Source organism: Cottoperca gobio, chromosome 19, assembly GCF_900634415.1.
Source record: "Cottoperca gobio chromosome 19, fCotGob3.1, whole genome shotgun sequence".
NCBI lineage: Eukaryota > Metazoa > Chordata > Actinopteri > Perciformes > Bovichtidae > Cottoperca > Cottoperca gobio.
In genome coordinates, this window is record NC_041373.1 from 4,294,646 (window position 1) to 4,314,716 (window position 20,071).

General features: G+C 44.4%; 2 protein-coding genes across 2 annotated transcripts; both read left to right on the forward strand.

The window, feature by feature from the left end:
- Positions 1–1,782: 1,782 nt before the first annotated feature.
- Positions 1,783–4,210, forward strand: LOC115024393 (zinc finger protein OZF-like). The gene is made up of 2 exons (XM_029455903.1): positions 1,783–2,141; positions 2,282–4,210. The coding sequence occupies exons 1-2, from the start codon at positions 1,970–1,972 to the stop codon at positions 3,406–3,408; spliced, it is 1,299 nt and encodes a 432-aa protein (XP_029311763.1). The 5' UTR covers positions 1,783–1,969; the 3' UTR covers positions 3,409–4,210.
- A 5,192-nt stretch (positions 4,211–9,402) lies between these two features.
- LOC115024391 (zinc finger protein 846-like) lies at positions 9,403–12,064 on the forward strand. Its single transcript, XM_029455898.1, has 2 exons — positions 9,403–9,708; positions 9,849–12,064. The coding sequence occupies exons 1-2, from the start codon at positions 9,537–9,539 to the stop codon at positions 11,078–11,080; spliced, it is 1,404 nt and encodes a 467-aa protein (XP_029311758.1). The 5' UTR covers positions 9,403–9,536; the 3' UTR covers positions 11,081–12,064.
- The last annotated feature ends 8,007 nt before the right edge of the window (positions 12,065–20,071 follow it).

Sequence of the window (20,071 nt, forward strand, 5' to 3'; positions counted from 1 at the left end):
ACGCCCGGATCACCCGTTGGTATCTGGCGTTGCAACCGTTCAACTTCAAGGTGATCCACAGGCCGGGTAACCGGATGGTTGTGGCTGATTTCCTCTCTCGCTCGGCGGAGGGGGGGGGGGGGGGGGGGGGGGGAGTTAGCTTGCGGCGGGCGGGCTCCCGGCCTGAGTCGGGCGGTGGGGGTGTGTGGCAGTGGGGTGTGGTTAGGGCGCCGGCTGCCTGGGAGAGACAGGAGTGTCCCAGCTGGAGGCCAGACAGCTGAACGGAATCAGGTAATCAGTCACATAATAAATGCACGGTGATGGCCTGGTTCTGTTCTCTTGCAGTAGGCTTGGTTCGAGACTAGACGGAGACGCTTCTGCAGCCACGACGCAGAGCAGCCTGGAGAGCAGCGGACAGCAGCGGAAAGCAGAGCGACCGACAGGAGAGCGACCTGTGTCAGCTGTGCCTGTGTATAAACCATACCTGTGTGAGAATAAAGCGTGTGTGTGACACTACACCTCCTCTCTGTCATAATTATCCCTGACTGTGGACAAGAGGGTCCACACTGTCCAAATTGATTTGGAGTAGAGGGAGGGAGAGAGTGGGCACTGGGTAGTTTACCTTGTATTCTTCCCTCAAGTAGCATGACATGTTTCATCAGGAATTCTAGTCGTTTCTCTGTTTCACCTTCCCAGCCTCCTGAGCGGCTCAGCCCGCATTCAGCCCGGCCCCTTGAGCGGCTCGGCCCGTCTCCAGCTCGACCTCTTCGCTTGCCTCCTGAGTGGCTCTGTCTGCTTCGCCGCCCTCCAGAGTGGTCCCGCCTGCTTCGACGATCTCGCCCGCTTCACCGGCCTCCTGCCCGGCCTCCAGGCATCCTTAACGTCCTTGATTTGATCCTCCTGTGTCCATTCACCCTTCCCTTGTTTCCTTGCCTTTCTCTCCCAGCTGTGTCTCGTTCCCTTCATTAGTTTCTGTGTATCCCTGTCTGTCTCATTGTTCCTTGAACCAGTATGGCTATGGAGGTTTTTAAACTATCTTTACATCTTTACTCAAGAGCGTGTTCAAATTCAGATTTAGTAATGTTTTCTTCCAAAATCATACCCCCACTCTCAAAATAGCCCATACTTGTGATTAGATTTGCTCTGATTCTCCTCAAACGGCATGCTTGCACTCAGATATTGTTGCTACCAGGTGAAGTATTGACCAATGAAATGATCCTTACCATCCTTTTCCAAAAGTCAGGGAACTACAAATAATAACGCCTTGGAGGGGGAAGGAGATGAATGAACCTGGTTAAAGAGTAACAGCCTGTCAGATACTCTCTAAAAGTAAAGCAAATGCAACCACAACAAGGCAAAGCAGCCTGAGTGTGGGGAGAAGGGCTGAACCTGGAGCACAGCATGCAGTTTCAGAAGAAGAGCAAATCTAAGCACAAGCAGGGGCTATGTGAGTGTGAGGGCATGGTTTTTGGGGAAAGCAATACAAAATCAAGTGAAATCAAGGAGGCATGCTCTCAAATTGAAAAACGAGCTTTTGAATAAAGATAGTAAAAGAGCTCCATAAACGGCCAGCTGTGTTGGTCCAGGAGCACAGTGGACAGTGTATTTATTAAATGACTGACATAGGCATAACTGAAGGAAATGCCTCTCCAGTCCCGACATCCAACTTTATGTCCGTGAGGATTTAATTTTTTAGTTTAGTTTATTTATTTATTTCGTTTTTTTCTGCCAATCTACAGCTTCACACTCCAATCCGGGAGGTGGCAGTAATGCTCTTACTCGTTGGTTGCAAACACCCAATAAACCTCAGAGAAGAAGAAGAAAGGAAGAAGAAGAAGAAGAAGAAGAAGAAGAAGAAGAAGAAGAAGCCATGCAGGGGAAACAGTACAGACGCTATTAGCTTATCTCAGCTCTCTGGATGTACGAAACTAGCCGGAGAAGATATTATAGTCGTTGAGTGGATGAGTATTTGACTTATAGTTTTGCAACAATGTCTTCAGTTGAGTGTTTGAGAGAGTTTGTGAACGAGCGACTAACTGCTGCTGCTGAAGAAATATTCAGAGTTTTTCATAAAGCTGTCATCGAGTACGAGGCAGAGATCGACCGTCAGCGCAGACTGCTCGATATCGTTTGGAAGCCCGAAATAAAGTTACACAGGATAGGTGCGTAAAATGTAATAACACAACACAGAGGAATTGTATGTATATTTAACCCCATGTGTTTTAATATATCACGTTACTGGTACTAATTTGTTCGCATGTCTGCAGTATTATCCTATTCCTTTTGTTCTCTGTCCCTCCAGAGCTCCCACAGCAACATGTCTGTAAGGAGGAGGAGGTTCTCTCTGACCAGCAGCTCTGTGTTCAGGAGAGGAACTCCAGTCTGGACCAAGAGGACCCAGAGCCTCCACAGATTAAAGAGGAGCAGGAGGAACTCTGCACCAGTCAGGAGGGAGAGCAGCTTGTACTGAAGCAGGAGACTGATGCCTTTATGTTGACTCCTACTGCTGAGGAAAGTGACCACCAGCTCCTCTCTCACAACTCTCATGTAGCTGAGAGCCAAGATCAGAAAGGAGGCAAGCATGGAGACTCAGGCTCAACTAATGCTGAGCCAAATCTACAGAATCTACATCCTGAAAGCATAAGTCACAGTAACAATGTCGACAACCCTAACCTGTCAGAGATGCACTGTGATACTCACACAGGCAAACAGCCTTTAAAATGTGACACGTGTGGAAAAGACTTTAAGAATAATTCATCACTGAAGAAACATCTGAGAACCCACACAGGGGAGAAGCTACTTGCATGCAAAACATGTGGAAAAGGTTTCAGAAAGAATAGTCACTTGGTATACCACATGAGAACCCATACAGGGGAGAAGCCGTTTGCATGCAAAACATGTGGGAAAGCTTTCAGGATTAATAGTACCTTGGTAAGCCACATGCGAACCCACACAGGGGAGAAGCCATATTCTTGCAAAACATGTGGGAAAAGGTTCGCTCAGCATTCATCATGGAACTCTCATATAGGGATCCACACAGGTGAGAAGCCGTTCGCATGCAAAACATGTGGGAAAGCTTTCAGAATGCGTAGTATCTTGAAGGAACACATGAGAAGCCACACAGGTGAGAAGCCGTTTGCATGCAAAACATGTGGGAAAGGTTTCAGAAATAATAGTCACTTGGTATACCACATCAGAACCCACACAGGTGAGAAGCCGTTTCCATGCAAAACATGTGGGAAAGGTTTCAGAATTAATAGTCACTTAGTAAGCCACATGAGAACCCACACAGGTGAGAAGCCATATTCTTGTAAAACATGTCGAAAACATTTCCAATCTAAAAATCACATGAGACGCCACATGATGAGCCGTTTACACCTAATGGAGGAACGCTGCGCAAATCAGGAACATTTGTTTTCATTAGATTAGAACAGGGGTCACTAACAGGCGGACCGCGGTCTGAGTCCGGACCCGAACCCAGACCGAACATTAATGGGAACTAGCTAGTAGATCAGCACCGCTGGTTGAGAGAGGCTTTCTAGCCCTCTCAGAGCGTAGATTGATTTAATACTTTTTATTAGAGAATGGGATGAGAGGTGGAGATGAACTTTAAAAAAAATGTCTTTAATTAGATTGGAGAATTTCATTTTCAATCCAGTATAAGGCTCTAATGCAACATTTTGGATGCCTTTAAAATCCAACAAAGAAGAAGACACCCAAAATTACATCTGGAGTAGAAAAGAAATGGAAGAATGGGAATTCAAGTCATCAATTGAAAAATCACACGTCATATGCTCTGCTAAACACGATAAATCAGTCCCCATGAAATGATATGGCCGCACCACTGTGTTTGGCTGCTTGTCGTCGCTGTTACCATTTCTGTTTGTCCTGGCTCTGTTTTTATCTCTGAGTATGCATGATGTGCAAACCACTATCTTCTACAATCGTCAAACACTACTGAATATTCAAGCCTGTGTCATGGACTTATACTCCCGGGATCCTGGTCAAAGAATCTTACACTGCACTCTGTTCTCTCAACTACCTGAAGGTTTATGGGCTCGGCCCTGCGGCTACCACCATAGGAAACAAGCCAGGTGACGGAGTTAATGTGCAGGCGCCTCGGTGTGAAATGTGATTGTCATCTGTGAGGCATGTATGCACTGAGATGGCAATTTGCGCTGTACCCATATGTTTTTATTTAATCAGTTTTCTTTTATTTATTCATTTTATACATTCACCACAGTTCAATACAGTTACACTACAGATACTCTTACAGTTCAATATCTCAGTGTTATCGGTTGTATGATGTATGTTATGTGTGATTGTGACAAATAAAGATTTCAAATATTAAATGTATTGTTTCGTCCAAATCACTGTTAAAATAATTATTTTTGACAACATTATTATTATAGTAATTTTATATATTATATTATTATATATTACTATATTTAGTAATATAAGGTGATGGGAACCATCACCTTATCGTGGTGGAGAGGTTTGTGTGTCCCTATGAACCTGAGAGCTGTGTTGCCTGGAGCCTAGTGCTCCTGGTAGGGTCTCCCAAGGCAAATTGGTCTCAGGCGAGGGGCCAGACTAAGAATGGTTCAAAAACGACTTCATGAAAGAAAGGGAAAGGAAAGGAGAGACCTTGCCCGGAGGAAGCCCGGGACTCCGTCTGGAGCCAGGCCCAGAGGGAGGGCCCGACAGCGAGCGCCTGGTGGCCGGGTTTGCCACGGAGCCCCGTCGGGCACAGCCTGAAGAAGCTACGTGGTGCCTCCCATCCATCCATCCTGTGGGCCCACCACTCATGGGAAAAACCGCTGGGGTCGGGTGCGCTGTCACACGGGTGGCAGTGATGGTCAGGGACCTCGACGGACCAGACTCGGGCAGCAGAGGCTGGCTCTGGGGACGTGGAACGTCACCTCTCTGTGGGGGAAGGAGCCGGAACTAGTGCGGGAGGTGGATCGCTACCAGTTGGATCTGGTGGGGCTTACCTCTACGCACAGTCTTGGCTCTGGAACCGTACTCCTGGATAGGGGTTGGACTCTATTCTTGTCCGGAGTTGCCCAAGGTGTGAAGCGTCGGGCCGGGGTGGGGATACTCACTAGCCCCCAGCTGAGCGCCGCTACGTTGGAGTTTACCCCGGTGGACGAGAGGGTCGCCTCGATTTTGTAATCGTATCATCTGATCTGAGGCTGCATGTTTTGGACACTCGGGTGAAGAGAGGGGCGGAGCTGTCGACTGATCACCATCTGGTGGTGAGTTGGATCAAGGAGTGGGGGAAGACTCTGGACATACCTGGTAAACCCAAACGGGTAGTGCGGGTGAACTGGCAACGTCTGGAGGAAGCCCCTGTCCTGGGGATCTTTAACTCACACCTCCGGCGGAGCTTTTCAGACATCCCTGTGGAGGTTGGGGGCATTGAACCTGAGTGGGCGATGTTCAAAACCTCTATTGCTGAAGCTGTGGTGATGAGCTGTGGTCTCAAGATCTTAGGTGCCTCGAGGGGCGGTAACCCTCGAACACCATGGTGGACCCCGGTGGTCAGGGAAGCCGTCCGACTGAAGAAGGAGTCCTTCCGGGTTATGTTATCCGGGAGGACTCCGGAAACAGTTGCAGGGTACCGAAGGACTAGAAGGTCTACATGTGTATGGGGTGAGGGGGTCACTTTTGAGGGCCATCCAATCCCAGTTGTGTCCGGATACTCGGCAGTAAGTCGGACTCGTTTCCAGTGAATGTTGGCCTCCGCCAGGGCTGCACTTTATCACCAATCCTGTTCGTGATTTTCATGGATAGGATATCGAGGCGTAGTCGTGGAGGAGAGGGGTTGCAGTTCGGTGACCTGAGGATCTCATCACTGCTCTTTGCAGATGATGTGGTCCTTATGGCATCATCGGTCTGTGACCTTCAACAGTCACTGGATCGGTTCGCAGCCGAGTGTGAAGCGGTTGGGATGAGGATCAGCACCTCAAAATCTGAGGCCATGGCTCTCAGCAGGAAACCGGTGGATTGCCTACTCCGGGTAGGGAATGAGCCATTACCCCAAGTGAAGGAGTTCAAGTACCTCGGGGTCTTGTTCGCGAGTGAGGGGACGATGGAGCGAGAGATTGGCCGGAAAATCGGAGCAACGGGGCGGTATTACAGTCACTTTACCGCACCGTTGTGACGAAAAGAGAGCTGAGCCAGAAGGCAAGGCTCTCAATATATACCGGTCGATCTTCGTTTCTACCCTCACCTATGGTCATGAAGGCTGGGTCATGACCGAAAGAACGAGATCACGGGTACAAGCGGCCGAAATGGGTTTTCTCAGAGGGGTGGCTGGCGTCTCCCTTAGAGATAGGGTGAGAAGCTCAGCCATCCGTGAGAGACTCGGAGTAGAGCCGCCGCTCCTTTACGTTGAAAGGAGCCAGTTGAGGTGGTTCGGGCATCTAGTAAGGATGCCACCTGGGTGCCTCCCTAGGGAGGTGTTCCAGGCACGTCCAGCTGGGAGGAGACCCCGGGGAAGACCCAGGACTCGGTGGAGAAATTATATCTCCTCACTGGCCTGGGAACGCCTCAGGATCCCCCAGTCGGAGCTGGAGGATGTGGCCCGGAGAAGGGAAGATTGGGGTTCCTTACTGGAGCTGCTGCCCCCGCCCCCGCGACCCTGCAGACCCCAGTTCCCACTGCTGCCGGAACTCAGCGCTCCTTTCGCCTCTCGAGACCCCATTGCTCCCTTCGCCTCTCGAGACCCTAGTTCCAGGGTTCCCCCTGACTCCAGAGACCCAAGTTACAAGGCAAACAGTCAAAGATTTTTATTAATGTACATTAACATCTTTATTCAGATGGATTTCTAGGCTCCGGTAAAATAGTATTTTTAGCTTAGGAAGGTTCCTAACTGAGTGAAATGAGCCAGAAGTATGAGTCCAAATACGTCCAACTTTTCAGCAGATGGGATCGGAAAAGTGAACATATACAGATACGCATGTCTAACCTATTGATAGAGTATCACTTACTTAATTAAAATGTATCAGACGAATACCCAACAAATGCATAACGTATACAAAAATATGGCATATACAAAATATCGGCAATATGCTGGTTTACGTTGATATAAGGTAAGGTATAAGTAGTATTCATTAAGAGTAGGCAGTGTTACGCTGGGGTGCGTTGTTGAACGCTGATGTTTTGAGCATGTTCAAAATTACCGGACGTACCGACGTGTGCTTCATAAGATATGCAGACATTACGTTACGTTAGACATACGTGAATACGGAATACGTACGTGAATATTTACCTACGTAAATACCTACGTGAATACCTACGTGACTACGTTAGAGGTACGTTAGATATAGGCTACGTCGGCTGATGGTGAATCCTACAGCCAATTTATTGATAACAAGTGGATACTCTATTCCTACCCTATGTTAAGATTATGCCTGACGACGGAGTAACTTATTAAACGTGTTTCTACAGTACAGCTAGCGTTCAGCATTTTAGCCATTCTCCAGCATCAGCATGACGTGAACCAAATGGCACTTTTCCAGCTCCGTTGTCCAGACGCTCTGATACGTTTTAAATAAGTAAGTGATACGCTATCAATGTTTGATAATCGTATAATAATTTGTTAAGTATTCGTTATGTATACGTCAGCTACAACACCGCTGTGGAAAAGTTGGACGTATTTGGACTCTGACAAATGTTGAGCTACTTTTCATATACGCCGGCATGTTTCAGCCATATGGAACTGTGTGACAGGGCCGTACGTCTGGCGTATTCGGCGTATCGTCTGCGTCCTTCAAACGATCACAACTTACCCTTAATTCATATCAATGTATTGCCGATATTTCGTATGCATACGTTTCTGTCATACGGATATGTGTGACAGGGCCTTTAGGAGCTGTGATTCTGTTTTTTTTTAAGAAATTAGTGTATAGCTGTAGGTTTCACATTTTCTATGCGTTATAAATAAAAAAAAAAAACATCCGACCGCTGTCGTGTAAGTGCAGTCAGATGGTCTTTGCACCTGCATTGTCTTTTCCTTAGTCCTTATGAATTCTCTTTTACATTTTTCCTTGCCTCATGACGTTTTCTATGGAGGTAAAAAAAAGACATAACATCTTTTTTTTTGTCCTAGTCTCCACCTCTGGGTAGTGTGGAAATCATGAATTTATCACCAAACTCAGTATTACTTGCTTAATTGTGGAAACATGAATGCATCACCAAACTTAGTATTACTTGCTTGCTCTTAGATTTACACTGCACTTTTATACCTTGATTAATGTACTGTACGCAATGCTATATATGTTGTTGTACTTATATACCTTTATTAATGAATATGCATTGCTTGTATGCTGTTGCACCTTTATACCTTATTATAGGAACTTTATGTATTGCTATGTTGAAAAGAGTACTCACACACAGAGAGTTTCAAACTCTGGCCCACTAAGCTAGGGAGCTAGCTTTGTTTAGAATGTGATCAGATAAGGTATGCATGAGAGAAAGATGCCTATTCCGCTATCATAGCAGGTGTTGTGTTGAACTGTAGTAACCTGAGCCAGGCCCAGACACTGAGCAGAAATCTACTGTCTAACTCGTATGCATAAAAACCTTGACTGTTCATGCTAAGTTCCTGCCAAACAAGTTAAAACTTTATGCAAGTAACTAAACAAATGAGAGGAGACCTTCCCTTATTTATTAAAACAGAGAAGGTTCAAACTCGTGCTTTTTTAAAGTGGGCCATTCAGATGCTAGTATTGCACACGGCGGAATAAGCGGTGTTCGCCAGCAAGAAAAATCGTCCAAGCACAAACATGCCCAAGAGGCACAAAAACATACACTGTCAATGACTTAATTTGTGACAAGAACTGTTTCGGAAGGCAAACCAAGTGACCAAAGCTGAGGGAAAGATGTCAATGCTTTGCACTAAAAATAATGTCGCCTTCAGCTTCTGCATTGATTTCAGTCGCAGTGTCGCGGACATGTTTCTCTACTCTGACATCGCAAGGAAGTCCTCGTCGGGGGAAACAAAAGTCACACAACTCATCAATCATCAAATAAATTGATGATAATAACTCATCAAATAAAATACATAAATCTTACAAACATGTCTGTACAAATAATACATACTTTAAATAAACATGTATTTCCTGAATGTATATACCCATCCCTTATGTGTTTACATTTACATTATGGGTTGGGGCTGGATGGCTGAGAGCTGATAAAATATGAGCGAAAAAAATCCCTTATTTTGAAATTCCAATGTTGACAGGTATGCTCCAGCCCTGACATCCAACTTCATGTCCGTGAGGATTTAGTTTTTTAGTTGTGTTTGTTTTATTTATTATTATTCCTGCCAATCAAGAGCTTCGTACTCCAATCCGGGAGGTGGCAGTAATGCACTTAATCGTTGGTTGCAAACACCCAATAAACCTCAGAGAAGAAGTAGAAGAAGTAGAAGTAATGCAGTAAAGCACAGGCACTATTAGCTTATCTCAGCTCTCTGGGTGTATGAAACTAGCCTGAGAAGATATTATAGTCGTTGCGTGGATGAATATTTGACTTATAGTTTTGCAACAATGTCTTCAGTTGAGTGTTTGAGAGAGTTTGTGAACGAGCGACTAACTGCTGCTGCTGAAGAAATATTCGCAGTTTTTCATAAAGCTGTCATCGAGTACGAGGCAGAGATCGACCGTCAGCGCAGGCTGCTGGATATCGTTTGGAAGCCCGAAATAAAGTTAGACAGGATAGGTGCGTAAAACGTAATAACACAACACAGAGGAATTGTATGTATATTTAACCCCATGTGTTTTAATATATCACGTTACTGGTACTAATTTGTTCGCATGTCTGCAGTATTATCCTATTCCTTTTGTTCTCTGTCCCTCCAGAGCTCCCACAGCAACATGTCTGTAAGGAGGAGGAGGTTCTCTCTGACCAGCAGCTCTGTATTCAGGAGAGGAACTCCAGTCTGGACCAAGAGGACCCAGAGCCTCCACAGATTAAAGAGGAACAGGAGGAACTCTGCACCAGTCAGGAGGGAGAGCAGCTTGTACTGAAGCAGGAGACTGATGCCTTTATGTTGACTCCTACTGCTGAGGAAAGTGACCACCAGCTTCTCTCTCACAACTCTCATGTAGCTGAGAGCCAAGATCAGAAAGGAGGCAAGCATGGAGACTCAGGCTCAACTAATGCTGAGCCAAATCTACAGAATCTACATCCTGAAAGCATAAGTCACAGTAATGATGTCAACAACCCTAACCTGTCAGAGATGCACTGTGATACTCACACAGGTAAACAGCCTTTACAATGTGACACGTGTGGAAAAGACTTTAAGAATAATTCATTACTGAAGATACATCTGAGAACCCACACAGGGGAGAAGCCATTTGCATGCAAAACATGTTGGAAAGCTTTCAGGATTAATAGTACCTTGGTAAGCCACATGAGAACCCACACAGGGGAGAAGCCATATTCTTGCAAAACATGTGGGAAAAGATTCACTCAGCATTCATCATGGAACTCTCATATAAGGATCCACACAGGGGAGAAGCCGTTTGCATGCAAAACATGTGGGAAAGCTTTCAGAATGCGTAATATCTTGAAAGAACACATGAAAAGCCACACAGGTGAGAAGCCTTTTGAATGCAAAACATGTAAGAACGCTTATAGAACGTGTGGTCTCTTGAAAGAACACATGAAAAGCCACACCGGTGAGAAGCCATTTACATGCAAAACATGTGGGAAAGCTTTCAGAACTAATACTCAGTTGGTATATCATATCAGAACCCACACAGGGGAGAAGCCATATTCTTGTAAAACATGTGGGAAAGCTTTCAGAAATAATAGTCACTTGGTAAACCACATGAGAATCCACACAGGTGAGAAGCCATATTCTTGTAAAACATGTGGAAAATATTTCCAATCTAAAGATCGCATAAGAAGCCACATGATGAGCCGTTTACACCTAAAACGTGCTGGAGCTTTAGGATCTAGTAGTGGCTTGATGTGCCACATGAGAACTCACACAGAAGGAAAACTGCATCACTGCAGCACACAGGTTCCAGAGATTAAAGAGGAACAGGAGGAACGCTGCACAAGTCAGGAACATTTGTTTTCATGAGATTAGAATGAACCCTTCATATCTACATAAGGAGTGTGTCCTCTTCCACTGAGACCGCCATGTTGCCTCTTCAGTATCCCAGAACAGACGAACCAAACTCTGGCTCTAGAAAGGGTCTTTCGTGTTTTTACGCTACCTGAAGCCAGTGTAGGTTCTCTCAACGCTTGGAAAAGGAGGTGAGCGGAGGAGTATTCTCACCGCTAGATGCAACTAAATCCTACACACTGGACCTTTTTAAGGGGAAAGCTAATGTTGTAACTGACAATGATAAACAAACTGTTAACCAAGATGAATGTTACTGCATTGTATGCAACTTTTTAACTGAACAATGACACTGAGCATGGATGATTGTAGCAACGCTGTTTATATAATTTGTTATACTGCTGCACATTGTTTGAAGACTGACTGTGAACATATTGCTGGAAAGGCCAGAAAATATAGAAGCTTAAGGAGAACGTATTCATATCACATGTTTGTTACCAAGGTGTTTGGCTGCTTGTCGTCACTGTTACCATTTCTGTTTGTCCTGGCTCTGTTTTTGTCTCAGTGGCTTGGACATCATGCATACTCAATCTTCTACAATCGTCAAACACTACTGAATATTCAAGCCTGTGTCATGGACTTATACTCCCGGGATCCTGGTCAAAGAATCTTACACTGCACTCTGTTCTCTCAACTACCTGAAGGTTTATGGGCTCGGCCCTGCGGCTACCACCATAGGAAACAAGCCAGGTGACGGAGTTAATGTGCAGGCGCCTCGGTGTGAAACGTGATTGTCATCTGTGAGGCATGTATGCACTGAGATGGCAATTTGTGCTGTACCCATATGTTTTTATTTAATCAGTTTTCTTTTATTTATTCATTTTATACATTCACCACAGTTCAATACAGTTACACTACAGATACTCTCACAGTTCAATATCTCAGTGTTATCGGTTGTATGATGTATGTTATGTGTGATTGTGACAAATAAAGATTTCAAATATTAAATGTATTGTTTCGTCCAAATCACTGTTAAAATAATTATTTTTAACAACATTATTATTATAGTAATTTTATATATTATATTATTATATATTACTAGTGATGGCAGTGTGATACTGAAGCTTCGATACATGCTTCAAACTCTTGACTACAATTACATAGAGCCACTGCTTCGAAGCTTGCTTCAAATCACGTGACATATGACGTCCGAAGCAGTAACTGCTTCATTTCCTGAATGAACCACCGGACTGGTTCGCAGTCCAATCAGGTGATTCGCTGACACTGCCTCATCTCGATTCTGAGAGGTTGAGACCGTTTTGAATTTGAGCGCACAATTTGTGGGTTGTTGTAGTAGTATGCGTCATTGCTGTTGAGTTGGTATTGCATTTGTATTTGATCATTATGGAGCCAGCCAACTAGCGAAACAATTTTTATGCACGGCAGCATTATCTGTTCCTTGTGTGCAAGTAAAGAAACCAGATCTAAATCTGTTGAAATAATAATGTACATCCCACATAAAAATGCATGGCTCCAGTGGCGCAGTTCATAGAGCAGGCGTTCCTTCAGTTAAAGGCTTGCCGCAGCCGCCTGGAGTTTGAATCCAACCAGTGTCCATCTGTTGTGTTTCATTTCCCTTTTCTCTATCCAATCTTAAACTGTACCATCATTTAAAGCCTAATAAGACCACATTTTCCCCCCAGCACTCTCTTCTCAATAACACATACACACAATCATCAATCTTTATTTTTAAATAGAACATTATATTCAGTCTTAGATGTGTGCGTCAAAGAATTTTCAAGGCAAAGATACTTTAAATCCACTGTAGCCTTGCACTCCGCCAGTAGAGGTCACTGTACCTGAAGCTTTGAGTAATGAACCCATTTCTGAGACAATTGGCTGAAGTGGTTCAGTGCTTCACAAAAGCTCCAGCCCCTGACCCATTGCTGGGTACTCGTCTGGCCCTAGGAGTTCCTCGGAGTCTCCAGGGGACTTACAGGTCTCGGGTCTCGGGGCAAGAGACCCAGACCCCCGTTCCTGCTGCTCGACCCCCATTCCTGCTGCCGGACGTCTGCAGTCGTCAGTTCCCGTTGCTGCCGGACCTCTGCAGACCCCAGTTCCCACTGCTGCCGGACCTCTGCAGACCCCAGTTCCCACTGTTGCCGGACCTCTGCAGACACCAGTTCCAGGTGCTACCGGAACTCCGCGCTCCCTTCACCTTTTGAGACCCCAGCGCTCCCTTCGCCTCTCAAGACCCTAGTTCCAGGGTTCCCTCTGACTCCAGAGACCTCTGGTCCCGTATTCCCCCCGACTCCAGAGACTTCAGGTCCTGTGTAACCCCCGACTCCAGAGACCCAAGTTCCCATCCTCCTGAGCGGCCTCGCCCGGTCTCCAGCCCGTCCTCCTGAGCGGCTCAGCCCGCTTCGCCAGCCTCCCGAGTGGCCTCTCCTGCTTCGCCGGCCTCCTGAACGGCTTCGTCCGACTCCAGCTCTGCCTCTCCTTCCGCCTCCAGCCCAGCCCCCTGAGCGGCTCGGTCCGTCTCCAGCTCAACCTCTCCGCCGCCCTCCAGAGTGGTCCTGCCTGCTTCACCGATCTCGCCCGCTTCACCGGCCTTCTGCCATCCTGCTGTGTCTCGTTCGCTTCATTAGTTTCTGTCTGTATATATCCCTGTCTGTCTCATTGTTCCATGACGGTTCGTCATTTCATGTTACACCCGTATTGTTGGATGCTTTTCTCGTTCCTCCTCATGCTGTGATCCCTCATTTCTTCCTGGTTTGTGTGTTCAGTTGACTTTTTACCTTTTGTATTGTTATAGCCTGCGCCAGTGTTGTTTTGCTTGTTAGCTTTTGTATTTTTCGGCTTTGTTTTATTAAAGATCGCTTTTCGTTAAAATCCTAATCTACTGTACTGCATTTGGGTCCTCACCTTTTCCCTGGCGCAACACTGGTATTTAATATCAAAGGAAATGGAGAACAGTTGTAGTTTATGAACATTGAGATTCAAATATTTACCTTCCTCCCATCAGGCACATTCACCATTGCAGCCAGGAAACTGCTGGCCCTTTTCAGGAGAACGAGCACATTTAGTCATCTCCGTTTCCCACCACGTCACATCACTAAAATGACACTCAGCAAAGAACCAGTCCATCGACGGATACATCGCCAGTGCACGTAAGTCGCACATTTTCCGTTATTACCCTCCATATGTCCTGCATAGTTTTTGTACATCACACAGTGCACGACAAAAGCTTCAACTCACCTGTCTGTCTTTCTTCTCCAGGGACTGAGGACAGAAGAAAAGGAGGGAACCTTTTTAGTTGAATGCGTGCATTAATACAGGAACTAATAAATACAGGAATAAAGTAAAATAAATAATACAGAAACTAATAAAAACAAGAACAAAGTAACAAAAGATAAATGAATAAAGTAACAAAGGATAAATAAATACATAATATAGTACAGGAGGCTCTCACTCTACCAGACTGTAATTTGTGACTTTTTTAATCACTTCTTCATGACTGTATGTTTTAAAAGCTCTACCTTTTTTGGTAGCGTCTCAGATCAAACAGCTCAGAGTGATGCGAGACGGCTCAGAAGACCTGAGGTTGTTGTTTTGATCCTGATGAGGTCACTGAATATTTATGTCCAACACTGAAGGTGAAGAAGACAAAAGCTCTGACAATACACAAAGTCTCACATCAAATAGCTCAGAGTGAGAGAAGACTGACTAGAATACTGCAGGTTGTGGGTTTGATCCCCCTGAGGTGCAGTGAATGTTTAGGTCCAACAACAAGTGAGTCAAACTTATGAGACGGACTTGGCGTGGCGCTCCCCGTGGGACCCTTTTACAGAGCATTTGGACCTGAATAAACAGTTAAGAGTCATATTTCTAAGTGTTCACATATTTTATTTTTTAACAAATATTACAATAAATAATAACAATAATTGGAACAATAAGAAAAAAATATCAGTTAAAGTTAAAACTAATCTGAATTAATGGTAACAAACTAACGCTCTGGTCGGGACTTGGACCAGCAGCAGACGAGCTGCACTCTGACTGCTCGTAGTTGCAGAGCTAACATCAGCAGAGCTAACATCTGCATCACTAGTGCTGATTCAGGCTGTGTGCCTTTAGACATCGCAGATCTTTTCGCCTAAGTTTCCAAACCTTGGGGTCGACGTCGCTTCATTTATAATTAATGTGTTGGATTGTAGTGATGGCGAGATGAAGCTTCATGAAGCATTGAAGCTTTCCATCCAATTGGTTTGCAAATGGGCCGAAGCTTCATGGTGTGTCATTTACTCTACTGCGCCATCAAGTAGACAATAAATGTAAAACCGGCAGAGTGATTATAATGGCATGGCTTAGGTATGTGAAGCCCTGAACCACTTCAGCCAATTGCTGCGAAAATGGGTTCATTACTCGAAGCTTCTGATGAAGTGCAAGGCTGCAGTGGATTTAAAGTATCTTTGCCCTGAAAAGTCTTTGACGCACACATATAAGACTGATTCTAATGTTCTATTTAAAAATAAAGATTAATGATTGTGTTATTACGTGTTATTGAGAAGAGAGTGCCTGGAAAAAGATGTGGGCTTTTTACGCCGTCAATAATAGTGCAGTTTAATATTTTAGGACAGAGAGAAGGGGAATGACATGCAGCAAATAGCAGCAGGTCTGTTTTGAACCCCAGGCCGGGTCATCAACACAAGCCTCGATACGTGCTTCACAAAAATCTTCCGCGATTACTCGACACATGCTTCGAAGCCTCGACACGAAAGGACACATCACTATTGGATTGTTTACTTTTTTGCACTTTGTAGTTTTTTCCCCTCCTTTCCTCCACTCTGTCTCTGACTGTAGGTGTGCGCACGTGTGTGTGTGTGTGTGTGTGTGTGTGTGTGTGTGTGCCGGGAGCGGAGCCCCGCCCTTCGCGAAACAGAGCAAAGGAGAGAATGTGAATGCGCAAAGCAACACAGTAGACACGGAAACGTGCACTAGCATTTAGAAAATTATTTTAATAATATAATATTTATTATTATTTAGAAATCTTATTATGTAACTTCAATCTCAGAGAATTTGAGTTTTATAATAACATAATATAGTAAGATAAATAATATCAGAAAAATTATTTTAATCAATATGTAATATAAATAATAAATACTAAGAATAATAATCAGAATAATACAAACAGAATAATAATCAACATTAAAATTCAGGGGAGACGATTTCTGGTTGACCGTGTGAACGAAATGACTGCGTGCGTCTTGAGCTCCCCGACAACATCCCACTATTATTACACATTTAAATAATTTCACGCCGAATGATCTCTTCAAAAGTTATAAGTGACCATAGTGGCTAAGCGCAAATTAAATATCAAAGTTTTAGATGTATGGGCGGACACAACAGGCTGGATAACTATCGCAAAAGTCGAATGTTCTAATAGGAAAATTGCACTGGTCTCAGCATATGCTCCTGACTCATTTGAGGGAGATTTCTATAATGTGCTCACTACTGCAATGTTGGAGTTGACAGACTACTTGTTTATAGTGGGGGCCGATTTTAATGCTGTATGGGACCCATATAGATAGATCACGAGGTTTTGAGACAACAGACAAAGGGAGGGCTTCTACCGCCCTGCGTGCATGGGCTCACGATACAGGGCTAGTTGACCAATGGCGCCTGATTAACCCATCTTCGAAAGATTTTTCTTTCTTCTCCTCCAGACATAAGACCTTTTCTAGAATCGACTACTTGTTTGCCTCTCCCCATCTCTTTGACAGCACTGATGTTTCCATGCTGCCTATAGCTCTCTCCGATCACAAAGGCATCTTACTCTCCACTTCACTAAGAGAACTCTCCTCCCGTGCCCCTAGGTGGAGATTTAACACAACTTTACTAAAAAATAAGACAAAACTCACAGAATTTTTAGAGTTTAATGTAGGATCTGTCGAAGATCCTTGGATATTGTGGGACTCAATTAAGGGATTTATCAGAAGCAATTCTACACTATTTGCATCTAATCTGCGAAAGGCTCGACTCTCCAAATTGGAAAAATTGGTAAATTTGTACGCTAATCAGAAGCAATTCTACACTATTTGCATCTAATCTGCGAAAGGCTCGACTCTCCAAATTGGAAAAATTGGTAAATTTGTACGCTAATCTGGACACTTCACTTCAATCAAATTACACTGAACAGCTTAATTTAAGGTTAAAGGTAGTTAAGAAAGAAATCAACTCCATTCTTAGACAGCGGTCCAAATTTTTGATGTACAGGACGAGACAACACTATTACTTCCACGGCTCTAGGCCTGGTCACCTGCTGGCTATGAAAATTCATGCTGATGAACACTTTGCTGACATCCCTTCTATCAGAACCCAGCAAGGGGAGATAACCACTGACCCTAAACAAATTAATGGTGCATTCCAATCTTTTTATTCTGAATTATATAGATCTGAAATCACTTTTTATAAAACTAAATATGAGGCTTTTCTTAATGAGCTGGAATTACCATGCTTAACAGAGGATGATTACAAACAATTGGCTGATGCTATTAGTTTGGAGGAACTTAAAGCAGCGGTCCTTGACATGCAGAGGGGTAAGTCACTGGGGTGGGATGGCATCCACCCAGAGCTCTATTTGACCTTGCCTTTTGGGCCCGCTGTTGCTTTCTATGATTGAGTTTTCAATAGTACGGGGCAATTTTTGCAGATATGTTAATACAGCTCTTATCTCTTTACTTTTAAAAAAGGATAAAGATCCATCTGATTGTAACAGCTACAGGCCCTTAAGCCTACTTGGTGCCGATCTTAAAATTTACGCAAAGGTCCTGGCTCGTCGCCTACAGAACTTTATGGCATCTCTGGTTCATTGTGACCAAACCGGTTTCATAAAGGGTCGCCTAGCCTCGGACAATCTCAGGCGATTGCTGCACATCATTGACACTAGCAAAGATGATAAAACACCAGCGGCTGTCTTATCTCTGGATGCTATGAAGGCTTTTGATAGGCTGGAATGATCATACCTATGGTCTGTTCTGGAGTCTATGGGATTAGGTAAGGGGTTCATCCATATGATCAAAGTACTTTATGCTGCACCGTCAGCTATGATTTTAACAGGCAAAACTATTTTGTCGCTTTTTTCTGTAGCAAGGTCATCCAGACAGGGCTGCCCCTTAAGTCCAGGGCTCTTCGCCCTCTCGCTCGAGCCACTGGCCCAATTTATTAAACAATCACAGGACATTATCCCTATTTCTATCCGAGGCTCGCATCATCACATTGCCCTTTACGCGGATGATGTACTTATTTTTATGCAGAACCCCTCAGCGTCTACAACTCGTCTGCTTAGTGTAATAGAGGAATTTGGCAACCTATCAGGTTTTAAGATTAATTGGCCCAAATCTGCATTTTTGCCTCTCAACGACGCTGCCAAATCAGCTATTCTCCCTGCAAACATTCCTGTGGTAAAACATTTCAAATATCTTGGTGTTGAAATATTCCCCAACCTTAACAAGACTATAAAGAATAATTATATGGACACGTACAACAAGGTTTTCCAGGACCTCAATAGGTGGTCGAGCCAGCCCAACTCACTACAAGCCAGAGCATCAATAATTAAAATGAATATACTGCCTAGAGTTAATTTTATCAGCTCAATGCTTCCTCTATCAACGGAGGAGACTTGATGAGGGACTGGCAGTACCACATTTTAAATTGTATTTCTGGTCCTTTTCATTAAGACCTTTGCTTAATTGGTTTGATCCCACAGCTGTGGTTTCATGGCGTGCTTTAGAAGAGGAGTTAGTCTCCCCATGTAGACTTCAGGACATAATTTACACAAACATATCTATCAAACAATGTCAGCTTAGGTTCGGCCCTCTGATTACTCATGTTATTCAGACTTGGCGAAACGCACAGAAATGATGTTCTATTCAATGCCCCTGGCATCTCAATTCACCAATATTTATAACAACCAATTACTCATAAGGCGAAGGCCTATTCATTTTTCCCAATGGGGGAGGAAGGGTCTTCACATCTTGGGAGATATTTACAGTGACAGTGGACTCCGCTCTTTTCAGGACCTTCAAGGCTGTTATGGCCTTCCAGGCACCTCTTTCTTCTTTTATCTACAGCTTAGGGCAGCGCTTAAGGCTTATGGCGTTCCGTGGGATCAACATTTAGCACGGCATCCATTCCACAAACTCATCACTGATAGAAGAACTTCCAGGGGCTTTGTCTCGATTTTTTATACTTACTTACTTGAGTCCTCTTATGGTGACCTTCCCTTAGATAGACTTTAGAGGAAGGATGTCCCAGAATTGAGACCTGATTTTAATTGGGATTCAGTCTGGTCTAACATTCTTCAGGCGTCTCGCAATCCCAACCACCAACTAATCCACCTGAATGCGCATAGAACTTACCTGACACCCAGACGGCTGCATATGATGGGTCTTCTGGCAGATGTTCGGTGTACACTGTGCTCCATGGGGGATCCTGGTACATTTCTCCATATGTTCTGGGAATGCCCGCCTGTTGCCCGCTTTTGGAACGGGGTCTCCTTTGAGTTGTCTGACATATTTGCTTTGACTATACCGGTGTTTTTCTTTTGAATGACTTATCTCAGCTGGGTACCAGAAAAGACCTCTCTATGCTGGCCTTACGGCTGCCAAGAAATTGATTGCTATGAGGTGGAAACAACCAGACAAGCTCTCAGTGACCTGCTGGTTACTAACATTTCTTGATGTAGTGTACATGGAGCTGTCCACTGCACGTGTGATTGGAGTTAAGGAGTCCAATATTGGTGTATGGGTGTTGACAGCTGAAAAATTGAAGGAGTGGATCTAACCATCTTAACTGACATATTTGTTTGCAGTCATTGGTCCTTTGAGGTCCTGGGATGGGGGGTGGGAGGGTTTATTATTATTATTTATTTATTTTTCTTCCTTAGTTTTGTCCTCTTGTCTGATTGTTCTTATTGTTTGTTATTTCTGTATTTTTTGTCATTTGTGTTGT

Coding starts and splice junctions, on each gene's coding strand:
- LOC115024393 (XM_029455903.1), top strand. CDS start 1,970: ATGTCTTCAGTTGAGTGTTTGAGAGAGTTTGTGAACGAGCGACTAACT. Junction 2,142..2,281: donor AATAAAGTTACACAGGATAG/GTGCGTAAAATG, acceptor CTGTCCCTCCAG/AGCTCCCACAGCAACATGTC.
- LOC115024391 (XM_029455898.1), top strand. CDS start 9,537: ATGTCTTCAGTTGAGTGTTTGAGAGAGTTTGTGAACGAGCGACTAACT. Junction 9,709..9,848: donor AATAAAGTTAGACAGGATAG/GTGCGTAAAACG, acceptor CTGTCCCTCCAG/AGCTCCCACAGCAACATGTC.